This window comes from Mycteria americana, chromosome 9 (genome assembly GCF_035582795.1).
Source record: "Mycteria americana isolate JAX WOST 10 ecotype Jacksonville Zoo and Gardens chromosome 9, USCA_MyAme_1.0, whole genome shotgun sequence".
NCBI classification, from domain to species: domain Eukaryota; kingdom Metazoa; phylum Chordata; class Aves; order Ciconiiformes; family Ciconiidae; genus Mycteria; species Mycteria americana.
In genome coordinates this window covers 25660090-25684154 of record NC_134373.1, presented here as the reverse complement: position 1 = coordinate 25684154, position 24065 = coordinate 25660090, and the positions used below count along the sequence as shown (strand labels likewise).

General features: G+C 38.8%; 1 protein-coding gene across 1 annotated transcript in view; it reads right to left on the bottom strand.

The window, feature by feature from the left end:
* Nucleotides 1–24065, bottom strand: part of LY75 (lymphocyte antigen 75) — a 48164-nt gene that overhangs the window by 18301 nt on the left and 5798 nt on the right. Inside the window, exons 6-22 of the mRNA XM_075511409.1 lie at nt 23084–23224; nt 21121–21309; nt 20291–20448; nt 19242–19352; nt 17890–17978; nt 17361–17533; nt 16988–17184; nt 15416–15558; nt 9527–9608; nt 8873–8944; nt 7346–7469; nt 6429–6464; nt 5981–6156; nt 4821–4885; nt 3473–3549; nt 2213–2349; nt 1051–1156 (exon numbers count right to left, since the gene is read on the bottom strand). Of these exons, the coding sequence (XP_075367524.1) occupies nt 1051–1156; nt 2213–2349; nt 3473–3549; nt 4821–4885; nt 5981–6156; nt 6429–6464; nt 7346–7469; nt 8873–8944; nt 9527–9608; nt 15416–15558; nt 16988–17184; nt 17361–17533; nt 17890–17978; nt 19242–19352; nt 20291–20448; nt 21121–21309; nt 23084–23224 (2076 nt within the window). The remainder of the gene's footprint in view (nt 1–1050; nt 1157–2212; nt 2350–3472; nt 3550–4820; nt 4886–5980; nt 6157–6428; nt 6465–7345; nt 7470–8872; nt 8945–9526; nt 9609–15415; nt 15559–16987; nt 17185–17360; nt 17534–17889; nt 17979–19241; nt 19353–20290; nt 20449–21120; nt 21310–23083; nt 23225–24065) is intronic.

The following is a 24065-nucleotide window of genomic DNA, read 5'->3' as shown; positions in this document are numbered from 1 at the left end:
AGACAAAAGATCGTGCTGTGTAACATTTCAGAATGGCTATGCTTTTGCAATCTTAAAAGCATCAAAAACATGCAGGTCTCAGACATGTATATTCCTGTATGGTTACAACCCTATTCCTCCCCCATAATAGCAGTAAAAAAAAATAATTACCATTCAGCTGCTGCCTGCAGGTACACTAGTGGCCTCCCTAGTCCACTTTCCATATGCCATTTGGCAAGAGGTTATTTGCTTATAAAGAAAATATGCACTGTGCACATCGCAGAATTCAAGTGAGCTACTTCAGATATACCTGCAGAGAACTGTTATCTAAAAGAATATAGATGCAAATACAGCTGTCTCATTCAGCAGTTTATCGCTGAACATTACTTGCAGCCAGTGTGAACACATTTCTTCCTCACTGCATTTACCTCAGTAACTCTAGTTTATATGGCAGCAGAGGGGCAGGTCCCAAAGGTGGAACAACTCTGTGTTTTGCAGTCCCCTTGCCTTCTATCCTCCTAGCAGTGTCCTGGAAGGCCTGCAGGTGGTTGGTTTAGACACACTGCCATATTAAGTTGCTCAGCACGCTTAGACACAGAGGGTCCTATGTGCTCCAGCGGGCATTGTGTTTGCATCTCGTTCCCACACAGACAGCTGAGCTTGTCTTGGAAGCAGCTCCTAAGGTAGCTTTCACAGTGCAAAGTCTACAGTCTCAGTTATGCTTTAACTTGCAAAGCAAAACATGGGAATTCTTCATTCAGTGGTGACCCTTCTATCCTCATCCCTTAATGCAAGGTTTTACAATTTTTTTCTTTTTGTATCAGGTTAAGATCATACAGAGAAGCTGCTCTTTGAACCGGCTCGAATGTTTGCTGACTGCATTTCCATGTTATGTTTCCAGTGATGCAAACAACAATAGGCAACACATTTTTAACTGGTCTTGGATTTTTAGAATGCTCTCAGTGTGCCTGTAGATAACCAAGTGATTTTATGCTCAAGTTCTTAAGCAGAACCATACTGAATTTGGAAGAGAAGCTGCATACTAAAAGTGCCCACAGTTCACCATCATACCTTGCTCAGCTTGATTTGAGATAGATGGAAGAGAGCCTCCAAAAGTTACACACTTTTCATTAGCTGCATTAAATGTTAAATATTCAGGTTTCATCTTTAGAAAACACTGCAAAATAAACATAATGAAAGTGATTTTCATCATACCATTGCTTCCTAAGAAATAACTCATAAGAAAAGGTTCTTAAACCAACCCTAAAACTCACTTCTCATTTCCTGCAATAACATATAATTACTTTTCTCAGAAAGCAAGGGAACTGATACTACCTGCATGCATTTCTTATTAAATTCAACAGAATAGCTAAATATAAAATGATGAATAATCCCACTGACTAACTCCTCATTCACTGAGGATTAGAATTCAGTAATTTTTAATCGGCTACATCAGGATCATGTACTGTTTTAAGAATGAGAATTCGCACATGAACTCTAAAGTCAGACAGGGTTGGGCCAGGAACCTGTATTGTAATCGATTACCTTTTGGGAGAAACTACATGGGTACTCAAAAGCTATATTTTGCAATGATGTGAAGTAATTTGCAAACCTTGGCACAATGTCACGTGCAGATTTGATGCGTGCTCCTTCTTATGTACAGAATAACGGCAGTCCAAGTAACAGGAATCAGTCTCACTAAGACTTCAGATGACTGCCTTAAAACATAATACTGAAATATACTATACTATGGCTTCTGACCTGTGTTGGTTCATTCTTAAAAGCTGCTTCTAATTCTTAAGTGAGTTAAATCCTTAAGGCAACTTAGGAAGCAGAGTGTCTGCCACCTTGCTGCCTGCCTATGATTACTCAGTGAGAGAATCAAGACAGTTCTGCCACAGAAACCTCATCCTCTCCCTTTCTAATCCTTCTCTTCCTTCAAAGCAGAGCCCAAGATTAGACAATACAACCAATGTTCTTGGACCTAAATGTGTGGTGATGGGAAAGCAAAAAATCTGAAAATTACTGCTTTGAAATTAAGAAACCATCAATCCTGAATAAGGGAGAGAGAAATGGGGGAAACGATTTTAATCACTGTGTATAATTTTCAAAAGCCACCTCCCAGTCCACTCCTGAACACAGGGGCTACTTCCTCACCTCTTTCAGCAGGGCACTCCAGCTTACTGGACTATGAAAAATAGGTAAGGATGATTGATCTGTATTATCTTTGTACCTTATTCCGGAACTGACGCCAACCTTTAGGGCAACCTCCTCTGACTGGGCGGTAACTGGGATCATGTTTCTCTAGTAAGGAGGCATTATTTTTTTCACAGATGAAGGGTAGTTTCATGTTACAGTTAACTGGGTAGTCTGCAGAAATATAAGTTTTAAAAAACAGTTATGGTAATGCCTATCATGCTTCAATTGTCATCCATACTTTATGACGTGACAAACACCAATCTGAAGCAAAATCCTTTTCAGTGCAACCACAGTGAAGTACTATGCAATCTAAAGCATTAGAAGTAACAGCAGAGCAAAAGACAAATGCAAATGACTTATATCACACAGTAATATAATATTCCTAAAGATCCAGAGTCTGACTCCTTACTTCCAGTAGTAACACTTCATATAGGCAGAGATAACTTCAAACAGAAAAATCATGAAATAAGAAGACTTTTAATATGAGGAATAATCTCATATTCTGGCATACAGGGTGTGGGACCTAAAGGTCATTAAAGCCAAAAGGAATCCTTTAATATCCATATGGAGGGCATCTGGCCTGTACTGCTTTACATGACTCCTACACTAACTGGACTGGCCTCCTAGTCAAGAGCAGTTTTTGCCTTACAGAGGTGAAAACAGGTCAGCAGCATATAACAGAATTATGTGCTTTAAAGTGGAAATGATAGTAGACAGGAGGAACTATTTGTTCTCCAGGGGTTATACATCTTCCTCAATATAAAACAATGTTGAAAAAAGGAAATAAGAAGCTTCAAGTACCACCACGTGCATTTCCATTACTTTGTGTATCTCTTCCAGTATGACTGCACTATTTAATGAAATTTGCATCTCCAGATGCATACGCAGTTGCAAGTATTCAGTCAAGCTCCTCTAACACAACTCTAAGACTTAATTTCCAGAGCTCAGAGTATGTAGCATAAACACAAAAAGGTAACCACCAAAACCAGATTTCAACCTAATCAATTTATGTCCCAAGAAGAGTGACAATCAATCATAAAAAAATTGTCATCTGAATTCAGGTTTGCCTCTGGTCATCAAGAAATATTATCATGGCTTCTACCATAAAGAAAAAATAAATTATTCAAAATTCAGTCAAATTATCATCAAGAAGCCATTCACTCCTAATTCAGTATCAATTTGCATTCAATATAAGAGTTTGGGCAGAACAGTAATTACTTTTTCTTTTTTCTTTTTTTTTTTTTTTTAATATAATAATGACAAGAGAGGGGTGAAAAAATAAAACCAACCTTACCTCTATACCAGTTCTTTCTAGAAACATACCAGCAATCCCTCAGGAATCGATTATGGAAGCGTGAAAATAACTGTAAACTGGATACAAACATTTCAGAGTCAATCTCCAATCCAATGTGATCTTCAAGTGGAAACTCTGATAGCAACAGAGCCAGTGCAAACAAAAATTTGGGCTGGTAACTGTTTCTAGGAGATGCCCTACAACACTGGAAAGGACAGAAGGGGTAAAAACTAGACTAGGAACGTATAGGTGGTAGGTTCAGTAGTTATGTACCTTGCCCAAATTAACTGTGTTGAGGAGATGTGCAGAATGAGGGTAGGAGGTTATTTATCACCATGCTGCAATCGCTGGCACATTGTCAGGACAAGTGAGGAGAATGGGCAATAGCCCATTTTATTTTCAAAGTAGTATATTGCTATAGTATTTTGGCAAGCGAAGAATATTCCTTGTAAGAAGCCCATAATCCTTCACTGCAGCCATGAAGCCATGAACGGCACAATGCAAGGTTTGCTGTGAGTCATCTCTGCTCTACAGGGCTGTACTATAAGGCCTCCAAGACTTGGGCATTACCTAACTGGAAGAGTGATGTCTTAAACCAATTTCACATTCCCTGTTCTCAGGTGTTTCTCAGATACCTCCAGAGCCAATAGACAGGGTGGGTTTTTTTCCTTTTTTTTTTTTTCCCCCTTGTTCCCTAATTATTAACAGAACATAGAATTGGGCTTAAAAATCCAATAAAAGCATTTTACAGATCAATGGAATACATTAGCTATTAGGATCACAGATTTCAAGGATTCACATGACAAGACTAAGATGTCAAAGCCCAACACCTGAAATCTAGGGGCTCTGATAAACAGGCAAGAAATGGATTATGAATTCAGTTATTATTAAGTTAATATGAATTAATTTTTTTATGTCGATAACACTTGTAATGGGAACAGAACTCAGAATTTGGCAGCTAATTAAAACATTTCAACAATATTTTTAAATATACCCACTTTCTAATTGTACACACATACTGTCTTAACCACTGTTTGCTTTGTCTGAGTACTATACAGTTCTTCTCTCTCTGTTTTAAGTATTCCATGGTCTAAGTTTAGCATGGCAAGAATAGGTGCAGGTATATGTGAACAAAAGCAGAAAACAGTGGTCACTGAATAATGCTGTATTGTTTTCTAGCTTAGTTCAAATTATTTATCTTACTTCTTTGGGAGGATACAGAAGAAGTAACCTTTTACAAATTTGGGGATAAAATATTTTCCTTTGGAAACTATTCTAGTTAACTATATTCCTAAAAAGCACATCAAAAAAAGCTTACAATAAAGCACCCCATAATTATTCTACATACGGTGAATGATAGCTGTAGCCATAATCAATAAACTTCAGCCACCACTTCTGTTCGCTGTTTGATAACTGTGGAAATAAAGAACAAAAAACCCAGTATTTTAGAACCCATAGAGAAAGAGCTCCAGACTCCACTGAGGAGAAGTCAATGAAAAAATTAATTTTTATTTAAAATGTTTCTAAAATGTGCAGGAATTACTATTCTTCAGCAATAGGAAAGGATACAGTTCGAGACTGATATGCCAAGCAGATGGACTCCTGCACCGACCAGAAAAAAAAGCCCACATTTTTCACTGTGGTGGATAAAGCGACAGGAAATCTTGCAGCACTGTCTTAAGTGTGTGCTAGCTACACCATTCCCACAAATTTCATAGCAGGAACTCCACCAGACAACCAGGACATAGCTGCAAGCTGCCTAAAGCTGCTGTGGTTCCACCAGACCTTCCTTCCTTCCTCAGAATAATCCTGTTCTTCCAGCAGATAGCCTAACAACAAACAGTTCAGGAAAAGGCTAGAGATTTAGCAGGTCAAATCCTCGATTTCTCCTGCCTTGTAATTTCTCCTTCCAGGTAACTTCTTGTCAGGAGACATTTCATGAAGAGAACTTGCAAGCTGCTAATTTCAGAAAGTATTGTTGTCTCACAAGCAGTAGCACTGACGAAAGGTAGGAACAGAGGTGCTGAAACTTGAAATGTTTTGGTAAGATTCCTTAAAAGAATGTACTTTCATGCTATGAACACCACAAACCCCTTTCAGTAAAGGCTATCAGACCATCATGCATTTCTAATTAAATTCTCTCATCAGGTGAAAAATTATGTCCTGTCTGTGCATAAAGTTAAGAGCTGGCACAATTGTTAGTGAAGTATTTGCAGACAATGGGATGCTTACATGGTGCTCCTGTTATGACACTTTCTCTCCACTTGGAGGTGGGCTGTTTCTCCATATTGTTAAGGCTATTTTAAAATTTAAAACAATCTTTTACAAGACTGACATTAAAATAATTCTCTTTCAACTCATCTTTTCCTTTTAAGTACAATTAAAAACTATTAAGGCCAACAGGAAAAAGAAAGAAATTAAGGATTAATGTTTTCTTATATTGGAAAAACTAGCAAGAGAATTTCCCTACAGTGCAAAGTATCTGTTAGAGAGATTACACCTCCTTACCTTTTCTATTTGAGATAGTATTGTCCTGAGTTTTGGGTAAGACTCCACAGAGGCTAAATCACTATCATTTTTTTGACAGTAGAAAATAGCTTCCTGGAAGCTCAGGTTTTTATCTGGTACAAACCACAGCTCTGCTCCATCAACAACAAGTGGGGCTCCATGAATTCCAATTTCATCTACGCAGAAGAAATATCACACACATAAGAAATAAATTCTGAAAAACTCATCCTTTCTTTTTCTGAATGTAATAAGAAGTTTCAGTTTGACACTGGGAAAAGCCAACACTCCTTCCTGCATTCTGAGCTCTCTCAGAATCAAATTCTATCAGTCATGACCTTTGCTGGTATCAAACAGGTATTACGGTAGTAATATATCTTTTATTAGTTTTGTTATAGAGTATTAACAACCATATACACATAGCGGAAGAATACACAAAAAGTCCACTTACCTGGTATGTACCACTCAGGTGTCTTTGGAGTGCTACCTGTCCAGAGGAAAAAAAGGAATAGTCACTTCAAGTTCACCTTCTAACAAGACTGTGGTCACCAATAATGGAAGCGATGTATTGTACTCATGCTTCTCAGTATGCATGATGGAAAAAAATAAAAGGAGAAGGAAATCATACACAGGTTTAATAGTTTAAAATAAGTTGATGTAAAACTAATGGGAGTTTTGCATACCTCAGTCTTAAACAACTGTGGCTTTTTTTCTCCCAAGCAGAATACAAGCATCAAAGTAGTGTATCTACCCACATCTCCCCACAACAGAAGTTTCATTCCCTGAAATGCCTTTTAGTGAACAACCAAAATGGAAAAGCCTACTGGATTACAGCACTTTTCATACTGCATGGAAAAACCTGGATCTGTGCAGATATGCCATGCCATTCTTTTGTATTCCCACTCCTCTGTCTCACTACAATGAGGAGCTAGTACACCAGTTTTACCACAAGGCGGCTAATTCACCTAAGGTTGAAGCAAACTGTACACCCTATATGTCTGTGGTCATTTAGTTACAAATATCACTAAGAAAGATTAAGTAAAGTCCACAAATGCTGCAACTTCATGGCTTATATCACCTGACCTAATAAGAGGCCACTTCTCACTTCATGGGACAAGAAAGAATACGGGAGCAGTGATGCTGCATCCTCCTCATGGTCATTTCATTATATATCTTTGAATATTCTAAGTGCACGTCTGTTTGTATGTGACATAGGCAAGACATCTCAGGTACTGACCTCTTAACAGTTCAGAAAGGAAATGACAAAATATTGTTTGCAAAGTTTCTGTTATTGGGCAATAATGACAACTCAGTGGTAATAAATAATAAACTCTTTTATAGGAATAAATGGACGTAACTGCAGTTTACCTTTTGTTATCTGGCAGACCCATTCAAGTTTAGCTTCACAATCAAAAGGCTTGAAGTAAAATTCCAGGTCTCTGCCTTCATGGAAATAAAATCTCCAAAATGATCTCCGTGAAAACTGAGAGGTCTGTATAAAAGTAGAAAGAGAGAACTGAGTTAGTATGGCATAGGCTTCTGAAATATGAAATGAAACTATTAAAAAGGTACTTAGGCAAAGTCAGTATATTTTACTGTGCTTTTAGTCCAACAACTTATTTTGCAAAAAATGAGCAGATATAACTGTAACTCTTCAACTATAACTCTCCAGGCTAGCTGAGTTTGTGAAGCAATTGGGTAAAGGGCTTAAGGTCAATCTACATACAAAAGTCTCTTCTTGCAATGTTGTTTCTTTGCTTCTTTGTAGTGCACAGGATCTCATCAATGCTTATTATTGAATTATCTGTTGCAACTTGTTGCCCTGAAATGATTCTCATTTCTGCTCAAAAGAAGTAACCATCTGAGCTGGCACAGAAATAATCTTTCTTATTTAAGATTATTTCTTACAATCAAGCTTAAAATCTGACTTCACTCTTGCTGATCTCTCCAATAAGGAGAATTTTTTATCATTTAGTGAAATAAAACATCTATACCTAGCAGGTAGGGGAGGGAGGTTACTATATTCACAGTGTCCCCTTCAAACTGCTCTCCTCTCGACTAACATTTTTAGTATCTTAATGCTTCTCGGCCTGGGGTCATGAACATGGGAGAAGAGAATGAGGGGAAATGGCTGTGAACAGAAGCAAAGGGATGCAACTATCCTTTCCTTCAGTAAATCCTAAAAGCAGAGGTGGTTCTAATTAGGTTAAAAGAAGGGATGGTATTGGAGTGATCTTATAAAAAGTCAAGTGATGCTTCAGAAAAGTTAAAGGCCATTTTAAAACTCACGCCATCAAGACTAAATTAAGCAATGAAGAACATAATTAGGAATTAAGCAGAGGCCTGACATTTTGAATTAGAAACCGACACAGCACTTACAGTCTATTTCACAAGTAAACAAGGAAATACACACAATAAACACAAACACACACTCTGTCCTGGCTACTGCATTCCCCTACTTTAGGTTTCAAACATTTTCTTGATTTGCAGTTCAGAAAAACTAATCTAGATTCTAAAAGTTACTGGTAGGGCTCTGTTTGCTTTTTTGTTTTAGACTCCACATTACATCCTTAAGCGTTATGTGTAATATACAAGAGATACATAGTATGGCATTATGCAATAGAGAATAGCATTGTTACTAAAATATTTTGTAGTTCAAAAGAAGTCTTAAGAAAGGTTATCATTAGCACAGCGCGTGGTTCATAAAAACTGCTTGAATAAGGGCAAATTGATAATAGGTGTAGACTGATAAAGGGAACACTAGCAACTTTTCCACTATGCAAAGAAAACATCTCAGCAGTCAACCTAAATTCAATATATGTCTGGCAAAAGTATTTTTTCCAAGCACTTCCATGTAAAAATAGGCATGCTGTTATTAAAAACCTTGAAACTAACCTTTAATGCAGCACAGTCTCTTGTATCATATTCATCTTCCAGATAATCGAGTGGCATAACAACACTAGTTACCTACAGGATGGACAGGATGAAAGAATCATTACTTTATGACTAGTTTTGCTATGGTAATCCCCAGAGATGATCATTCAAACCTGGGATCCCATTATGTTTATCACTATTAAAATATTTGTTAAATGGCAGTTACGGGATCAGTTTTGAGTCTGTGTACCGGTTATTATGGGGGGAGAGAGGGAAAAAACTCACAATTTCAGGCAAATAAATCAAGTACAGTGAGGAAGATATTTTTGGAGAAGCCTGACATATCAAGGAGATGAACTGATAAACCATCCCCTCTGTTGTGGCATGAAGACATGCTGTTCTCTCCACCAGCTCCTAGATGTTTACTACCATATTTCTGTTAAAATATTTTAATGCAATAGAGACAGAAATCAGGTTAACCTTATTAAAGATATGTTTTTAACTGGAAATCTGCCTGGATGGCAGCTCTCTCTTAAGTGCACAATCTTCTTCTGAATTATTAATCTGTTGAAGGATCTGTCATATTTTAATTAAAATATTTATCAATTTACTTTCAATCCAGTCCAAGCTGAAACAAATCAGGACATGATGTTTCCTAGTTAAAAGTTAACTTACGGGTTTATCATCACTCCATTGCCAGGTTCCCAAAGAATCTGGACTCCTCTTATTCATTCCAATCCATACCCATCTGTCATTGCTGTAAATACACAATATAAAATCTTAAGCCAAGTATATGGTTCAGCTCATTTAATAAAAAGACTGACCTATGTCATGGCATTACTTAGGATCAAGCAGCAAAACCAGAGGTTTACTACTGCAAGTTGTAGCAGTTCAAAGAGAAAATGGGCATAATGGCTAGGACCTCTTCTGTACTTTTCTTTAAGAAGATCTGTAGGTTGTCTTTGCCTGACCACAGAGAAAACTAACTAAATCAGATAATTCCTTTGTTCGCTGCATCACCACTTCATCAGTTGTCACTTGATATAAAGGTCTCTTTTCTACACTCTTCTTCCAGAATCACACACACTTTATTTGGCTTGCTCCTCTTTCTCTTGTCTATCTCGGGTCATCTCTCTCTACGCAATCAGCTCAAATATACTCTTCGTCAAACCACATGAAAACTTCTACTCATACAGAATAACTGGCTTCATATTTCTGTTAAGTTTGTCAGTGATATAAACAAACCAAGCATGGGCACATATTTAAATTATACACCTTCATAAAAGAGGCATAGGCATAAATGAGCACATAACACCACTGACTCTAATGCTTGCATAAAAGAATGGCAATAGAAATTTTACTCTATTTTACAGGATTGCAGTCAGAACTGTATTTTTTTCTAGATTTTACTTCTTCATTTTCCATAAACAGGAGATGCCTAAATTCAACATTTCAGCTATGCTTCAAGATACAAAGTTGCCTAAAAAAATGGGGTTACAATGTAAATACTTAAATCTGCAGTAGCAACCTTTACCATACTCTTTACTATTGCTTATGAATCTAAAATTACTTTAATGAAATATGTGCTAGTCCAACTGCAAGGTTAGTTTTGTACTGCAACCTCTACTTCTCAAAGTATCAATTTTGTGCTAGGTACTGAAATTTATGGTAATTCACTCCAATCCATACCCTGCCCAAAAAAGGCAATAGACACTGTTCTGAATGATAGTATCAGTTGGAAACAGCAGAGGGGAGAAAGACCATGAGTCTTCCATGAAATCACAGGCTATGTGAAACCCTACTGCAATAGAGGTGTGGAAAAGGCACTCTCATCAAGGTGGTCTGACAGTGATAGTAAAGTATTGATGCCACAGTACAGGGCTCTTGTAAAACTGTGTCAGGAGTACTACTCCACAAACTCATGTTGTACCAAATACAGAGAAGGAATACAGGATATTTGAGGAAATGAGAGTTAAGGTTAATAAGAATTAAGGATTTTCTTGTCTAGCCTTGTCAAAGAAAGACAGGGAAAGGATATAATTATTCTTTACAATATATTAGGAGACTAAACCCCCAAGAAGAGGAGCTGTTGAGCAAAAAGGACATTGTGTCTGAAGGAAGCACAACTCAGAAATAAGTTTAGACTCAAAATTGGAAAGAGATGTCTGACCAGCAGAGGTCAGAGTTTGGAAAAGGCTCCCAAAAAAGTAGTGCTGACAAACTTAAAGTAACATTAAGACAGAACTTGGAAAGTTTATGAAAATAACTTTACTACATGGAGGGACAGACTCAGACCCAGGCTTACCTGCATAAGCAATGTTATGAAATCACAGGGCAATGTTAAGAAATTCTTTGGTAAAACTGTGCCACTACCTTTCTGCACATATCACCATAAAGATGCTAAATTGAGCCTGAAACAGCTGACAGTGCAGCACCAACAAACAACAGCTTAGCCCAGAGTCCATGGGCTAAGTACATGAAAGCCAAGAAGGGCAACAACATTCTATTTGGGAGGGTTCCCATTAGGAAGAAAAGCATCAGCCACCAACAAATCTCATTTTTGTTTTTCTCTCAATTCCAGCATTAATTTTCTGACATTGGTGTGATAGTGTGATCACACTAGTGTGATCTTATCATACTGAATAGTCTTTAGTCTTTTAATGATATCACTAAGGAGCCTTTAAAGAGCCTAAATGCCCCATATAACTCCAGAGGGAAAACTGTGAGCCAACATTCACAGCTGTCAAGCAGCTAAATAGCTTTTGGCAATTTGCCTTTAGGATTTTATTCTTCTGTGATTGTTCTTTCCAATTACGAATCAGACATTGCTTAACCCTCCCCTCCTAATCATCACCTACAGGCTTAGTGCAGTTTAAACAATTGATCATTACAGAGGAATATCTACTGAAAAGAAAATGAGACACTCATCTCAAAAGGATCCGCAGTAATTACCTGAGGAACTAGAGCAATTTTTCAAAGTCTTTCAACTTGTATTTGGCTTTTATGTAACAAATAAATAAATAAATAAAAATTAAAAGTGTGCCAGGTCAAGAATTTCTCCACCTTATCTCCCAATTTACAATTACTGGCCTGCAAACATAACAATGTTTTCCAGCTGACTGGGCACTGACACGTTAATGTACATTTTTTGCTTCTTTTGGAACTGTTCAGACATGACCATGAGTAATTCAGTAACTGCTACACTATCCTTGATAGCACTTTTAAGCTTAAGTAAAGCCTTTTGATAGCCCTCTGAAATTATACTATCACCTCATCACAGAAAAGAATTCCACCAACTATCCAAGCCAAATATGAATTAAGACTCTCTATGGCAACTACGCTTGCAGCAAGGAATTTGCTTGTACTTTAGGTATCTGTCTCCTCATTGCAAAGCATTTAAAATTCATCCTATGGACTGGTACCAAAATGGATTTATCAATGCCAGAGTATTCTTTGAGCTACCTTCCTGGAACTGCCTCTAAAACCTAGATTATCCTCAGTTTTAACCTAAAAAATAGGTGCAATTTGTGCTTTACAATGGACTCCATGCTGATTAAGAATAAAAGACCCTAAATCTCCAGCAATCCCTGCAGAATACCGGTGGCTTTTCTCTCACACAGACCTAAAACTTCACAAAATTCAATGTTGTGCAGGAGTGGATAAATAAAGTTTAGATCAACGCGAAGGGAATATAAACCAGTAGTTTTCCTACTGTCATATTCTAGCTGCTGAAACAGAAAAAGGGTTTTCTTCTGTCCCTTATGTCAGCTCCAACACAAGATTAAGAGCCTAAGTGAAGTTACTGTGGCTTGTAGTTCAACCTAGCTCTTGACAACACGTGTACATCTGGGCCAACTCCCTAATGGTGCAATTTAAGGCACCATTTAATTTTAGGCAGTGCTGCCCTAAAAGTATATATGAAGCCCATTTGACCCCCTGCTCTTCCCTCTGTAACAGGCCACTGCCACTAGCTGGAATCCCCGTCCTGCTAATCACCTACTCTTTAGGGGAAGAAAAGAGAAGCTGTATTAATGCAATTACTACAACTTGCATCTCAGCTTTCTTGCTGTTTTGGCCAGTGTGTTGAGAATAAGATCAGTTTTTTCTTGCAAACTCAAGTGTTAGTGAGGCTTTCTAGATTCAGAACAATTACAGCAACAGAGCTGTGCATATAAAAGGCAACTAATTTCTTTCAGTAAGGTGTCTCGTGGAAATGTTATTTCTAACCAATCCAAGCTGTCACTCTCCTTGTGTCCAGCGTCGCTGCCAGCTATAAGCTGCAGAATGCTCACAAAAACAATCCTAAAAGAATGGAAGTAACTGAACCAGATCTGCTCTGCCTGTATCATGTCCCTCAAAGTGAAAAGAGGTTATCTCCTATTTCTTTCAGACAGGGGAAGGCTGGCAGGCAAATTTTATTTTCCTTTCCAATGGCAATCACCCGACTTGGCTGGAGCAATTCTAGAATCCGAGTAAAGAACAGAATGGACTAGGCAAGCTGCCCTTTTCCTGGTGAACCAAACTGACTTTTGCTAACATTTAAAAACAAACAGTTCTCAATGAGTCACCAGAGAACTGTGCAAGGGGAAAAAACCCGAAACCAAAAAAGCCAAGGTGTGGCTCCTTCCCCAAGCTGAAATGAGTGCACTGAATGAATAGTTTAGGTCAGAGTTTGCACTGAGTAAATGCAGGGAACACGGACAAACTGCATGCCAGTGCACTCCGGTAGCTAATCACATCTAACATTATCTTAGGATGATTTCTCCCAGTTACCTAAATTATTTGTTCTTGGTGAAATAATTCACTTAGTTTCTTCTCTCCTTTCTCAAGTGAGTTTATTTTCAGACAAGCCACCCTTCACTCTTGATCTCCAAAATACTTTATATAATCACCACCTCTGAGTAATTTAAAAGTATAACTAGCATAACGAACTTAAACACTTCATTACGCTATCTAAGCAAACAAACATTTTTTTAAAAGACTTCAGGCAATATCAAACATGTAGTATTTCTGTTCAGGAAGTTCTGCAATGCTTGAATAGGGGTTGACCCAGATGAAAATACTGTGGTTTGGGTTATATATTTGACACATGCAGTTACTGCAACACTGACTGCAAAGTCAATTTATACTGGGCTCAATATATTGCCCTTTATTTACATACTGCGCTCAATATATTGCCCCTTATTTAAGTTCTGGTTGAATAATACCGAAGTACTGGGACTTTCGTCCTTCCAGGCTAAGTTCAAGTTTTCTGAAATATGGGAACTGCAGTAGCATCATGTGTCAGCTGACTTTCCGGAAAGACAGGAAAAGTCTCCACCTTTAAACTCCTAACAAAAAATGGCTATTAACTATAATTAATACCTGAGACATTCTGCAAGCTGAAAAGTAGTTCCAAGTACTTGTAGGAAAATAAAATAAGTTACCTCTCTATTCATGTTTCATAGTAGATTAGGTACACTAAAATAAAATTTGTAATTGCAAATTACAGTATAATAAGATCTATAGCTAAATATAATTTGTGCACTAATTTTTATTTCAGGGACTTTAGTCACTTTAGCAAAGAAGTCACAAGTGACTTTTATACAAGCTAAACCATCTATATATAGAGCATACAAGTTTGTTTTTGTCTCTTATTAAGATAAACATTGAGTAATTTTCATGATTTGTGCATTTCTAAAAAAAGTTCACTGGGTTTTCAAGAATCAGTCAAGCATCTCTTCAGTCATCAAGTTTCAAAATTTAATCACAGTGTTGTACGTTGGCAGCTTCTGAAATAATCCCGATTTAGTTTGTTGATGAAAAAATTTAGATCATGTAACTGGCAACATTTGAGTTTAAGCTGGCAAAAGTTCTGAAAGACCAGGCTGCCAATCAAAAAAAAAACATATTACACAAGGATCTGACATCACACCAATGCCTAATAAAGCTCTGCAGTGACAGTTCCTTTGATTAAAAATAGAGCCTTAGACTCATAAATTATGTAGCATTTAATTTGTTGATACCAGAAAACTCAACATACCCATCTAATGCCCATATAGTGTTATTGCAGTTATGCCAAATGGGATCCGTGCCAACCAGATTGCTGGACACCACATTATTCATGTTTTCAAAAGATAGCACCCAGTTTAGTCAGGAAGCATTTCATGAATAAAGATGAGACCTATCTAAAAAACTGAAATAATAACTCATCTCTAAAGAACGTATCAGTAAAGAATAGAAACAACTATCACCCAGTTGTGCCAAAATTCAACACAAAGAAGGAAACACTTATAACAACACAGACTTAAATTCATGTAATGGAAGATGCTCAAAGCAAATCTCTCTTTTCCTGTGCTGCCTCTAGCAATGTGAAACATTTGCCCAAGCTGTACTCCCTTGACATTTTCCAGGAAGGCAGTGACATGACCAGCAGTTCAAATGCCACATCTAGCCATTTTTACTGTGGGAAACACAGTCACCGTACACTATCTCATACTTGCCATTTGGGGTCAGCAGCAGCATTTGCTATCTACCGCAGAATGCAACTGAAATCAATATTTTAGCCCATGGCTAGTTTGTTACCTGATTATTTTCCTCAAGATAGAATGAAGTGCCTTGATTTCTTCTGAGTGACTAAAACTAGGCAGATGGCCTCCCAGCGCTTCACAGAACCTTTCTGCCTCTTCCCAGGTCCTGGTTCGCAGCACTCTTTCACTGTGGAAGAACTTCACAACAGCCAAACATCAGAGAGAAAATGACACAAATGACAGCATTTTTAAAACACTCCTGTACTACTCAAATATGGCCACCCTAGGTAGGAATGAATAATCGTTTTTTTTCCCTGTTGGACAGTTCTCTCCATAGGGAGAGAGCTTGACTTCTTAGCAATTTTTTTTTTCCAGTTTGTTTGACAACAGCCAGACTCTGAAGTTTAGCTGACAAAATTTGTTTCAAATGCAACGTACTCCATATGGCAGGCTTTCTCTGTTTTTCTTTACCAGAAAGATTTTACTAAACAAGACCAAACTCACTCCAAAACTGCAAGCCAAATTACAGGTTTTAAGGGATGTTGTTCTTGCAAATTTTTGGTGAACCGCAAAGCCCAATTTTCACTGAAACCGGGCCCGTTTGGGTGCTGCAGGTGCAGAAAGTTCTTCAGCACAGCCTTTGCTACCTGCATGTATCAGAGTTGCGTACTTGGCTCATACACCTCAGCTAACATGTCCACTTGATCCCCTTGACTTCAGTCCAAGCCAGTTCCCATCAGCCAGATCTCTCTGCACAGACATGCTGCACTTGGTCAACAAGAGTTTTGAAGAAACTGCCAGGGCCAGCTGTCACATCCCATCAGCCATGGGACAGCTATGCTGCACATCAGCTAGACCCATCCCTTCAGGATCCTTGTCCACAGCCTTGTTATTCAAGCTGGGTTTCCCCACTTTGCTACACGAGTTGTTTACAAGACACAGTTCATTGCGGACGCTGAGTCCAGAAATAATGAACAAAATCTAATAAACAGGCTCAGTTTTAACTTGATCTGATTGTTAATAGGAGGGGAAAACCCTGCATTTCTAAATACAAACTTGTTAAGCCATTCCAGCTAACAGCATGGCTGCTTACTTCCACTATTTACTTCAAAAACAGTAAAATACAATTGAGACCGCACTTTTTTGATAAAGTTTGATATCCGTATTCAAACCAGAGAAAATCCCACCTGTCCTATCTACACTCTTAAGAGTATAGAAAGGAAAAGGACAAGGGAAGGCAATGCAAAGCGCTCCTCCTTCCCTATTCAGGTGTGTCTGTGTGCCAGATGATGGCAGGCAGGCTAGGATACAGGCACGGCACGCTCCATCAGCACCAGGCTCCTGAGATGGCCGCACGGGTGAATGCTGTCGCCCACTCAGCGCCGGTGTGCAGAGCTGGCCACAGAAAGAGCAAGGGGAGGCACACTGCATCTTTCAGGAATCGGCAGAGGATGACTGCATGAGAACATCTGGAGGCAGTCAGCCTGAACCAACATGAATTCCTCCTCCCAGTGTAAAACATCTTTGAAATACCCTTCAGAGCAGCTATAAGCCACAAAATGCCTAATCACACACTTGCTGCAAGGCAGTAACGAGCAATTAACATCTAATAGGAATAACATTTTACCTTATAGCAGGCAAGGCCGGATCCATTGTGCCACCCAGGGGGACAGGGATCAGTTGGCTTTGGAAGCACTTCTGGCTCCTTGGGCAGCCCGATATATTTTTTGCAGATAGAAAATGCTTTAGTGGTTTTACAGTCCTTCGTTTCCCACTTTCCGAGAGACTTTCCACTGGGCATGGCCACACATCCTCCTGAAAACTCTAAGATGTAAGCCACCAAAGACATATTTAAAACTATTGGCTGGTTTTCCAAAAAATCCATAGATTTCTGAATGACTGTTTTATTTCACCCTTGGAGTTCTGTAACATGGTACTCCAATGCTTACTCAATGTAAAATGATAGTATTTTTACATATTTTTTTAATCGTTAAATTTACCTGGTTGCAAGGAATTCCAGTTAGTGTACGTCACAGTTTCAGTTTTTTCCCCATCCACTGTACCCCAGGAATATATTCCCGATTGGCTAATATCCTGCAAACCAGTCCAGAAGTATTTTTCTTCAACTTTGGTGTGTTTTCTAATTAGACTGTTTATAAATTCTTGCTCAAATCTGAAAATTCACAGATTAATTTGAGTCAATATTTGAAAGATATCTGAAACTATTGAGTCAATTTGAAAACTAGACATATTATTACATGAGTTAGTTCAAGTGGTTGTCCAGGCAGTCCTGTATTCAACATGGAGTCAGCAGGCTGGGAATTCACATACTTCCAAGAAGGTTTTACACTGTAGGTTCACCATTGTCACACCATGGAAAAAACATGGTTTGCTAGTTCTCTGCAAAAGCAATTCTATCTCTATTTTTTCTTTATAAACCGCTAATTAGCATACATAGGTTTTAATCTCTGACTATATCTCCAGGTTCATACTGTAAAACATGCCATAAATTAGAGAGATGCACTTTACCTGTTCATCACTGTAAGATTGCACTGTGCTCCAAATGAAACTTCCGTTTTATAAATCTTGTAACAGTAGTTTCCATGTCTCTCCCACCCCTGGTTAGAGAACAAAAACCACGTTTATACATAACAGCCTAATTAAGGCATTATCTACAGGAGAAAATAAATCATTGCTAACATTGGTTGGTGCCCACAAGCCAGCACAGCATACACAAGAAAGAAATGCACTGCATCACATACAAGGTCCAGTATCATCAACTCTCAGATTCACGGTTCTAAGAAATAATACAACCATGGGAATAAAATACACCACTGTTTTAGCTCAACTGTGCAGAGTCTTCTGACTGCTATGTGCATTTAGAGAGAGAAACACAAGGGCGACAGCCTAGTCCTATTCAAAACAATAGGAGTTTTCATGCTGTTCCACCAACGCCAGGATTCAAACAGAGGAATAATAAGAGGGCATTACTAATGTTTCTTTACTTCTGAAAAAAATATTTTATACCAAAAATGTGTGAACTTACAAAATTTCTCTATTATTCAAATCTTTTCCCCTATATTTACACTGAAATTTCAAGGAACATTAATGTGTTACCTCTTCGCTAGCCTACCAATGCCACTGGTGTCTGAACAGCACAAACAGCTGTAACTTCTACATGCTGGCAGTCTCTGAAGAGACAGAGTAAAAATACTCTGAGGTTGTGCAGAAAGAAAGATAAGCGGTAAACACGTTTCCTATTGCAGGCAATATGCCACACAAAACTGAAAGAACAAACTCTGAAGTAGCTAGTAATACCATCCCAAGATTGTTCAAAACAGAAAAGACTTCTTTTCAAGCCTTATTTATGCTGTAACATGTTATACTGTAAAAAAACCAAAAAACACCCAACCAAAAAAACCAAAACAACCAAAAAAATCCCCACCTTTATTCAAGTCAAAGAACAAAAATGAGAGCCAAGTGAAGCATAACAGAAACCTAAAGATATGCAGGGGTTGATAAATGAGATTATGTTGCAAAGTGCTTATCCTAAATTTTAAAACATAATTAAAGCGAAAACCACAGAGCAAATGGCATTAGCGGTAACATATCTATTAAAAGCAATTATTTTTTTTCAAACACAACATCTCCTGTGTGCAAGTTCATAATACTTTCATCAATAAACAGAGCGGTAATACATCCAGAGCCTGCTTAGGAGAATCTGAAATTTGGCTCATGCTACATAAATGTCCTTTTTCAGCTAAAATGTTCCGTAGACTTTATTGTATGGGCAAGAAGGAAATGGGAAGTAGAAGTAATAAACAATTTTATGCAGGTTTCTGAACCAAGTGAAAGTAAAAGAAATACAGACTTCCTATTACCTCTTCCAATGAACAACTTTTATCTGATTTTGTTTCATTCAAAATCTCTCCTTTTTTCTTGCATACGTATTTCAATTTTTCTTCACAGGATTTGACTCTCCACTGTCCCATCTGTGAGAAGGAAAGGAAAAAAAAGTATTTAAAAATCTAAAATCTTTCAATTTCCACAGTGCAGGGGCTGACTTTTCATAAGGAGGAAAGCCAAAATGCCTCTAGCAAAAACATTGGGGGCGGGATGCCCTGGATTATATGCATAGGTGCATGTTTGGAAGGGAGAGAGAAAGCTGACAAATGTGGAGATGGGAGGATTCTGGATCACATCTGAAAAGGGAAGAAAAGGCCAGGGTCGTGCCAACTCTCTCAGATCAGGGAGGGAACGGGTGCAGGGGGTGTGCTCAGCTTTCTGCAGAGGCAGGGAGGAGGCAGCTCAGAGGAGCTGGGCACATGAGCTCTACTGCCAGCCTGACAGCACAGCAGGCAGACGCTTGCCCCAGTTCTCTACTGAATCTGGGAGATGAGATACAGCCTACTACCCTCTTCACTCCTCTTTGTGACCTCCTTCCCTCACCCACCCCTTGCTTCTTCTGTACTGTATCCCCCCACTGTCTGTCCTCTCCTCTTCTCTTACTGAGGTATCTCACTACCCATCCTCAGGTCCCCCAGACTGATCCTGGAGATGACTGAACCCAGCTTTTCCTTTCAATAGTTCGGCCCACCTCCTTCCTAGCTCTCTGCCACAGACATGTAAGAATTATATACGAATACGGTAACCCAAAATGCAGAGTGACAGAGACAACTGGCTGGCCAACAGCAGAGGCAGTCTCAGTGCTGTGAGCAATTTCTTCCATTCTTTGCAGTACACAGCTACCAAGTGTCAGCTAAATAATTTTAAGAAATTTGCTTGTGGAAAAATGATCACCTGTATTTTAAAGATTATTCCAGAAATAAAATCAGTTACCTGCTTTACCCTCCCCTTGACTTTCACACCCATCAGTGTTGCCTCTACTATGATGGAAAAAACCTAGAAAAACGCAACACTGTATTCCTACCTCGCCTGAATATGACACACAGTTAGGAGTGCTGTTAAAAGAAACTTTTGGTTCATTCTGATCCCAATACGTAAAAACCACAGCTGAGCGATCTGACCATTTGAACAAGGTTGGTACATCTTCATTCATGAGACCCATCCACATTTCTTCCTTAGCATCTGTAATTTAAAATTAGGACAACACCATAGTTTCAAAATAATATTCAAACTAATTGGAAAGGAATGTGACATCAGCAAAATTACGTTTTTATCACTATACTGCACACCGTAAATGCCACAATTTTTTTCTTACAGTGAGAAAGGGGATTTGAGACGACTACAGTATGTTTTTGTTATCTTGTTTCTTAACTTATATTCATGAATGTGAATAAGCTTCACAGAGAAGGTAACAAACGGAAAAAAACCACCCAGAAATAATGAACACTCAAGCAAAAAAAGCTCAACCAAATTTAATTTTTAGAGTGCACACAAAAACATAAGACCACAGAGTACAGATAACATTTATTAGTTCAGTGACCCAGTAGACAAATATTGACCCAACTATCTACAGTTCTCTTTGAATGAGAAAATTAGACACAAGGTATTAGGCAACTAGAAGTAGGTTAGCCCAATAAATAAATAAATAAATAAGAGCAAACCAAAACAAGAGCTAATACAGAGGGACTGGACCTGAACAGCAACACTCAATGCTGCGCTTGTACCCGGGCTAGTGCTAACACCTTCATTTAAAAGCTAGAGGTTATGACAATCACATGCTAGAACGTGGAAAGCGGTTTGTAATGTGCGGTGTGCAGCACTTGGTGCTTGACCTTTACAAGTATCCCAACTCACCATTATGAAGCTTTGTAACAACCAGTTCGACATCTGCTAATGAGTGTATGCTGATGAGGTTACTCTTATTTGCTTTGCACAACTCCTCTGCCGTACTCCAAGGTGCCTGGTTGTTTACCAGCATGTAGCAAAAACCATTGTGGGGAAGCCAGCCCAAATCACAGCGAGTATCCAAGTGTCTCCAAAACTCTAATAGTGAAGAGAAATGGAATTAGAGACTTCTGTTTTACATTGGCTAGTGTAATGGGTTGGCATTTTCTTCGTGTTTTAAATCTGGCAGCACCTTGAAAACAGCCAGAAAGTAGTGATCAGAATGTGTTCACATCTCTTCAGAGCTAATATTTCAAGAAATGGTCAGAATTTAGTCAAGCAAATAGACTTGACTGAGCAGCATTATGGGGATTAGTATATTCTGGGGCCATGAGGTAGGCAGAAGGAGAAAGAAGTTAGTGGGAGTGAAAGTAAAAAGCTGGAATGCATTACACCGAGCTGGTCTTAGTGTAAGTGAAAGGTTCGGAAGTAACAGTAAGCAAGATTTCAAAAGCAATTAAAGGCAAAACAAGTTAGTTGATTGCAGGATAGCAGCTTCAACAAAAAGTTACTTGTTTTGTTCTGGCAGGGGTTTGCACTTTTATAGGGCATTATTATCTATACACAGCACCATGCATAAGACCAATTTTGAATAGCTCACAATAAAACAAATATTTAGTTCTAAATATTTTTTCTTCTGAAAACTGAGACATTCAAGAATTCAAACTGTTTTTAATGCGTGCTGGAAAAGGTATATACTAATAACCTTTCTGGTTCAAAATACACTATAAAATACTCCAATCACAAGAATTTTGGTTTTTAATCAACAAAACACTGTATAAACACTGGTAACAACTCCACATACCCCACTGAGGAGCCAGAGAACACATAAGGATGGTTAAGTGACAACTAGTTTTCAAGGGATCATTTAAAAATTGGAACCAGTTTAGTTAAATTTAAACTGCTTACTAATCTTTTTCCTCAAAGGCACACACCTCCCCTGGGGGAGCCAAAGAGAATGTGCCTTAGCCAGTGATGCTCCATGACACTTTCCACCTCCAGGACACTGCTTCATCCCTCTTATCCCCTAGTCCTCCCCCTCATCCAAGGACAATCATCTTCCAGTAAAAGTTTTCCCGTGAGAGCCCCACAAGCATGAGCCCGGGAAACTGGGTAAGGCCAAAGCACACATGGAAGAACAAGAACAGGCCAAGGATATGGGAAGAGCTGGACACCCAGGGATAGGTAAATGGCCAAAAGCGTGGAAGCAGTTATATGTCACAGCTGGACCCTGTGAAAACTGAAGGACTGTATGGGGGGGGCGGGGGGGGAGGAGAGAATAAAGCTTTAAACTGTTCTGGTTTTCCTACTGTATTATTTACTTTTATCTTCTAAGAGCTGTTATGGATCCAGTAAAGACTATACACTGGGCAAGCTACCAACTCTTGCACTCTGATTTGCAGTGCTGGGCCTGGTTTCAAAGGATAGTAAGGCCATTTAACTACTTCTATTTGAATTCAACAGAGTTTGATCCAAGCCCCAGGTAGGTCCCATTGTATGTCAATACACACCAAGAGTGAGAGAAATGGGCTTAAAGCAGAGATGGAAAGGTCTGAGGTGTAACTGCCAGTTCCAGAATTCCAGTAGCACATGAAAGAAGGCACAAACCATGGAGGAAAACGTGATGAAAAGGGCAGGACTGTGCTGGGAAATGCTTTACATATGAATGAGAAAGCTGCAAAAAATGAAAGCTGTTTGTGATGCATCATCTTGACACTGAAGATACAGAGTTTGCTTCCGCTCCGCTAAAAAACCCAAAGCTGTTGTGAAAGTGTTTTGGCAGAGATGCCTAAGAAGGCTTGGGGAGGGCAAAAAAGATTCTGTAAGTCAACATTACACTCATATTAACATACAAAAATGCACGTTGTCCTACCTGGGAGGCTTGAAACTTCACTGAGTGACTTCTCACAAACATATGGAAGTGGAGTCTCACAATGGTAACTCTGCCACTGACCCGAGGCAGCATTCATCACCACGCAGCTAGTCCCATCCAACGGGGACAAACTCTGCATATCTATAGACAGGAACAAATAAAAATAGAAGAGCACAAGTTATCAAACAGTAAGGTAGTGACTGCTTCTTTTTTCTATTGCTTTTCAATACAAGAATAATATACTTTCCATAGTACAGCACCTTGTATTTGAAGAACATAACTTGCTTTGAGTGAAGGCACCTGTCCTACCATAGGTCCCGCAGAAAGTTTTTTGTAAGAGAGAAAGTTACAGAATCAAGGAATCTGGACTTCTTTTCTAATGTTTAATCATAGAACCAGGAGGAATGTTCTATTTACAATACAACAAACCCTTGGCTGAGCACTTTCCCAGACTAGAAATATCTCAGGGGAGAACCCTTTTTGCAGCCCTCAGTTTCCTTTGGCAGCCCCTTTCCAGCCTCACTCCAAACACAGCTCTGCACTCTTTCTCTCAACACTAACCATAACCCTTACCTTAACAGAAACCTGAGACAAGGCCCCAAATTAAAAATATCACAGAGAAGAACTCTTTTTTGCAGTCCCCAGCTTCCCTTGGCGCCCCTTTCCAATGGTACTTTTTGGCTTTCTCTTTCTTTGAGCCCCAACGCAAACCCGAGCTACGTTCTACACAGAGCACCCCAGCTACCCCTGCCCTGGGTTCGTTCAGTCTCACATACAAAAGGCTCAGGGTGGATCTTAGTTCTTCATGGGAGAGTACAACAGAGACCAGGCCAGGTTCTTTTCAGAGGTGTACAGTGAAAGGACAAGAAGTAATGGGCACAACTTGCAGCTAGCAAAATTCCTGTTAGATAACAGCAAATATTTTTCCCAAGAGGGGCAGACATTAGTATGTCTGCCATAACTGCAGACTACATTATGCCAC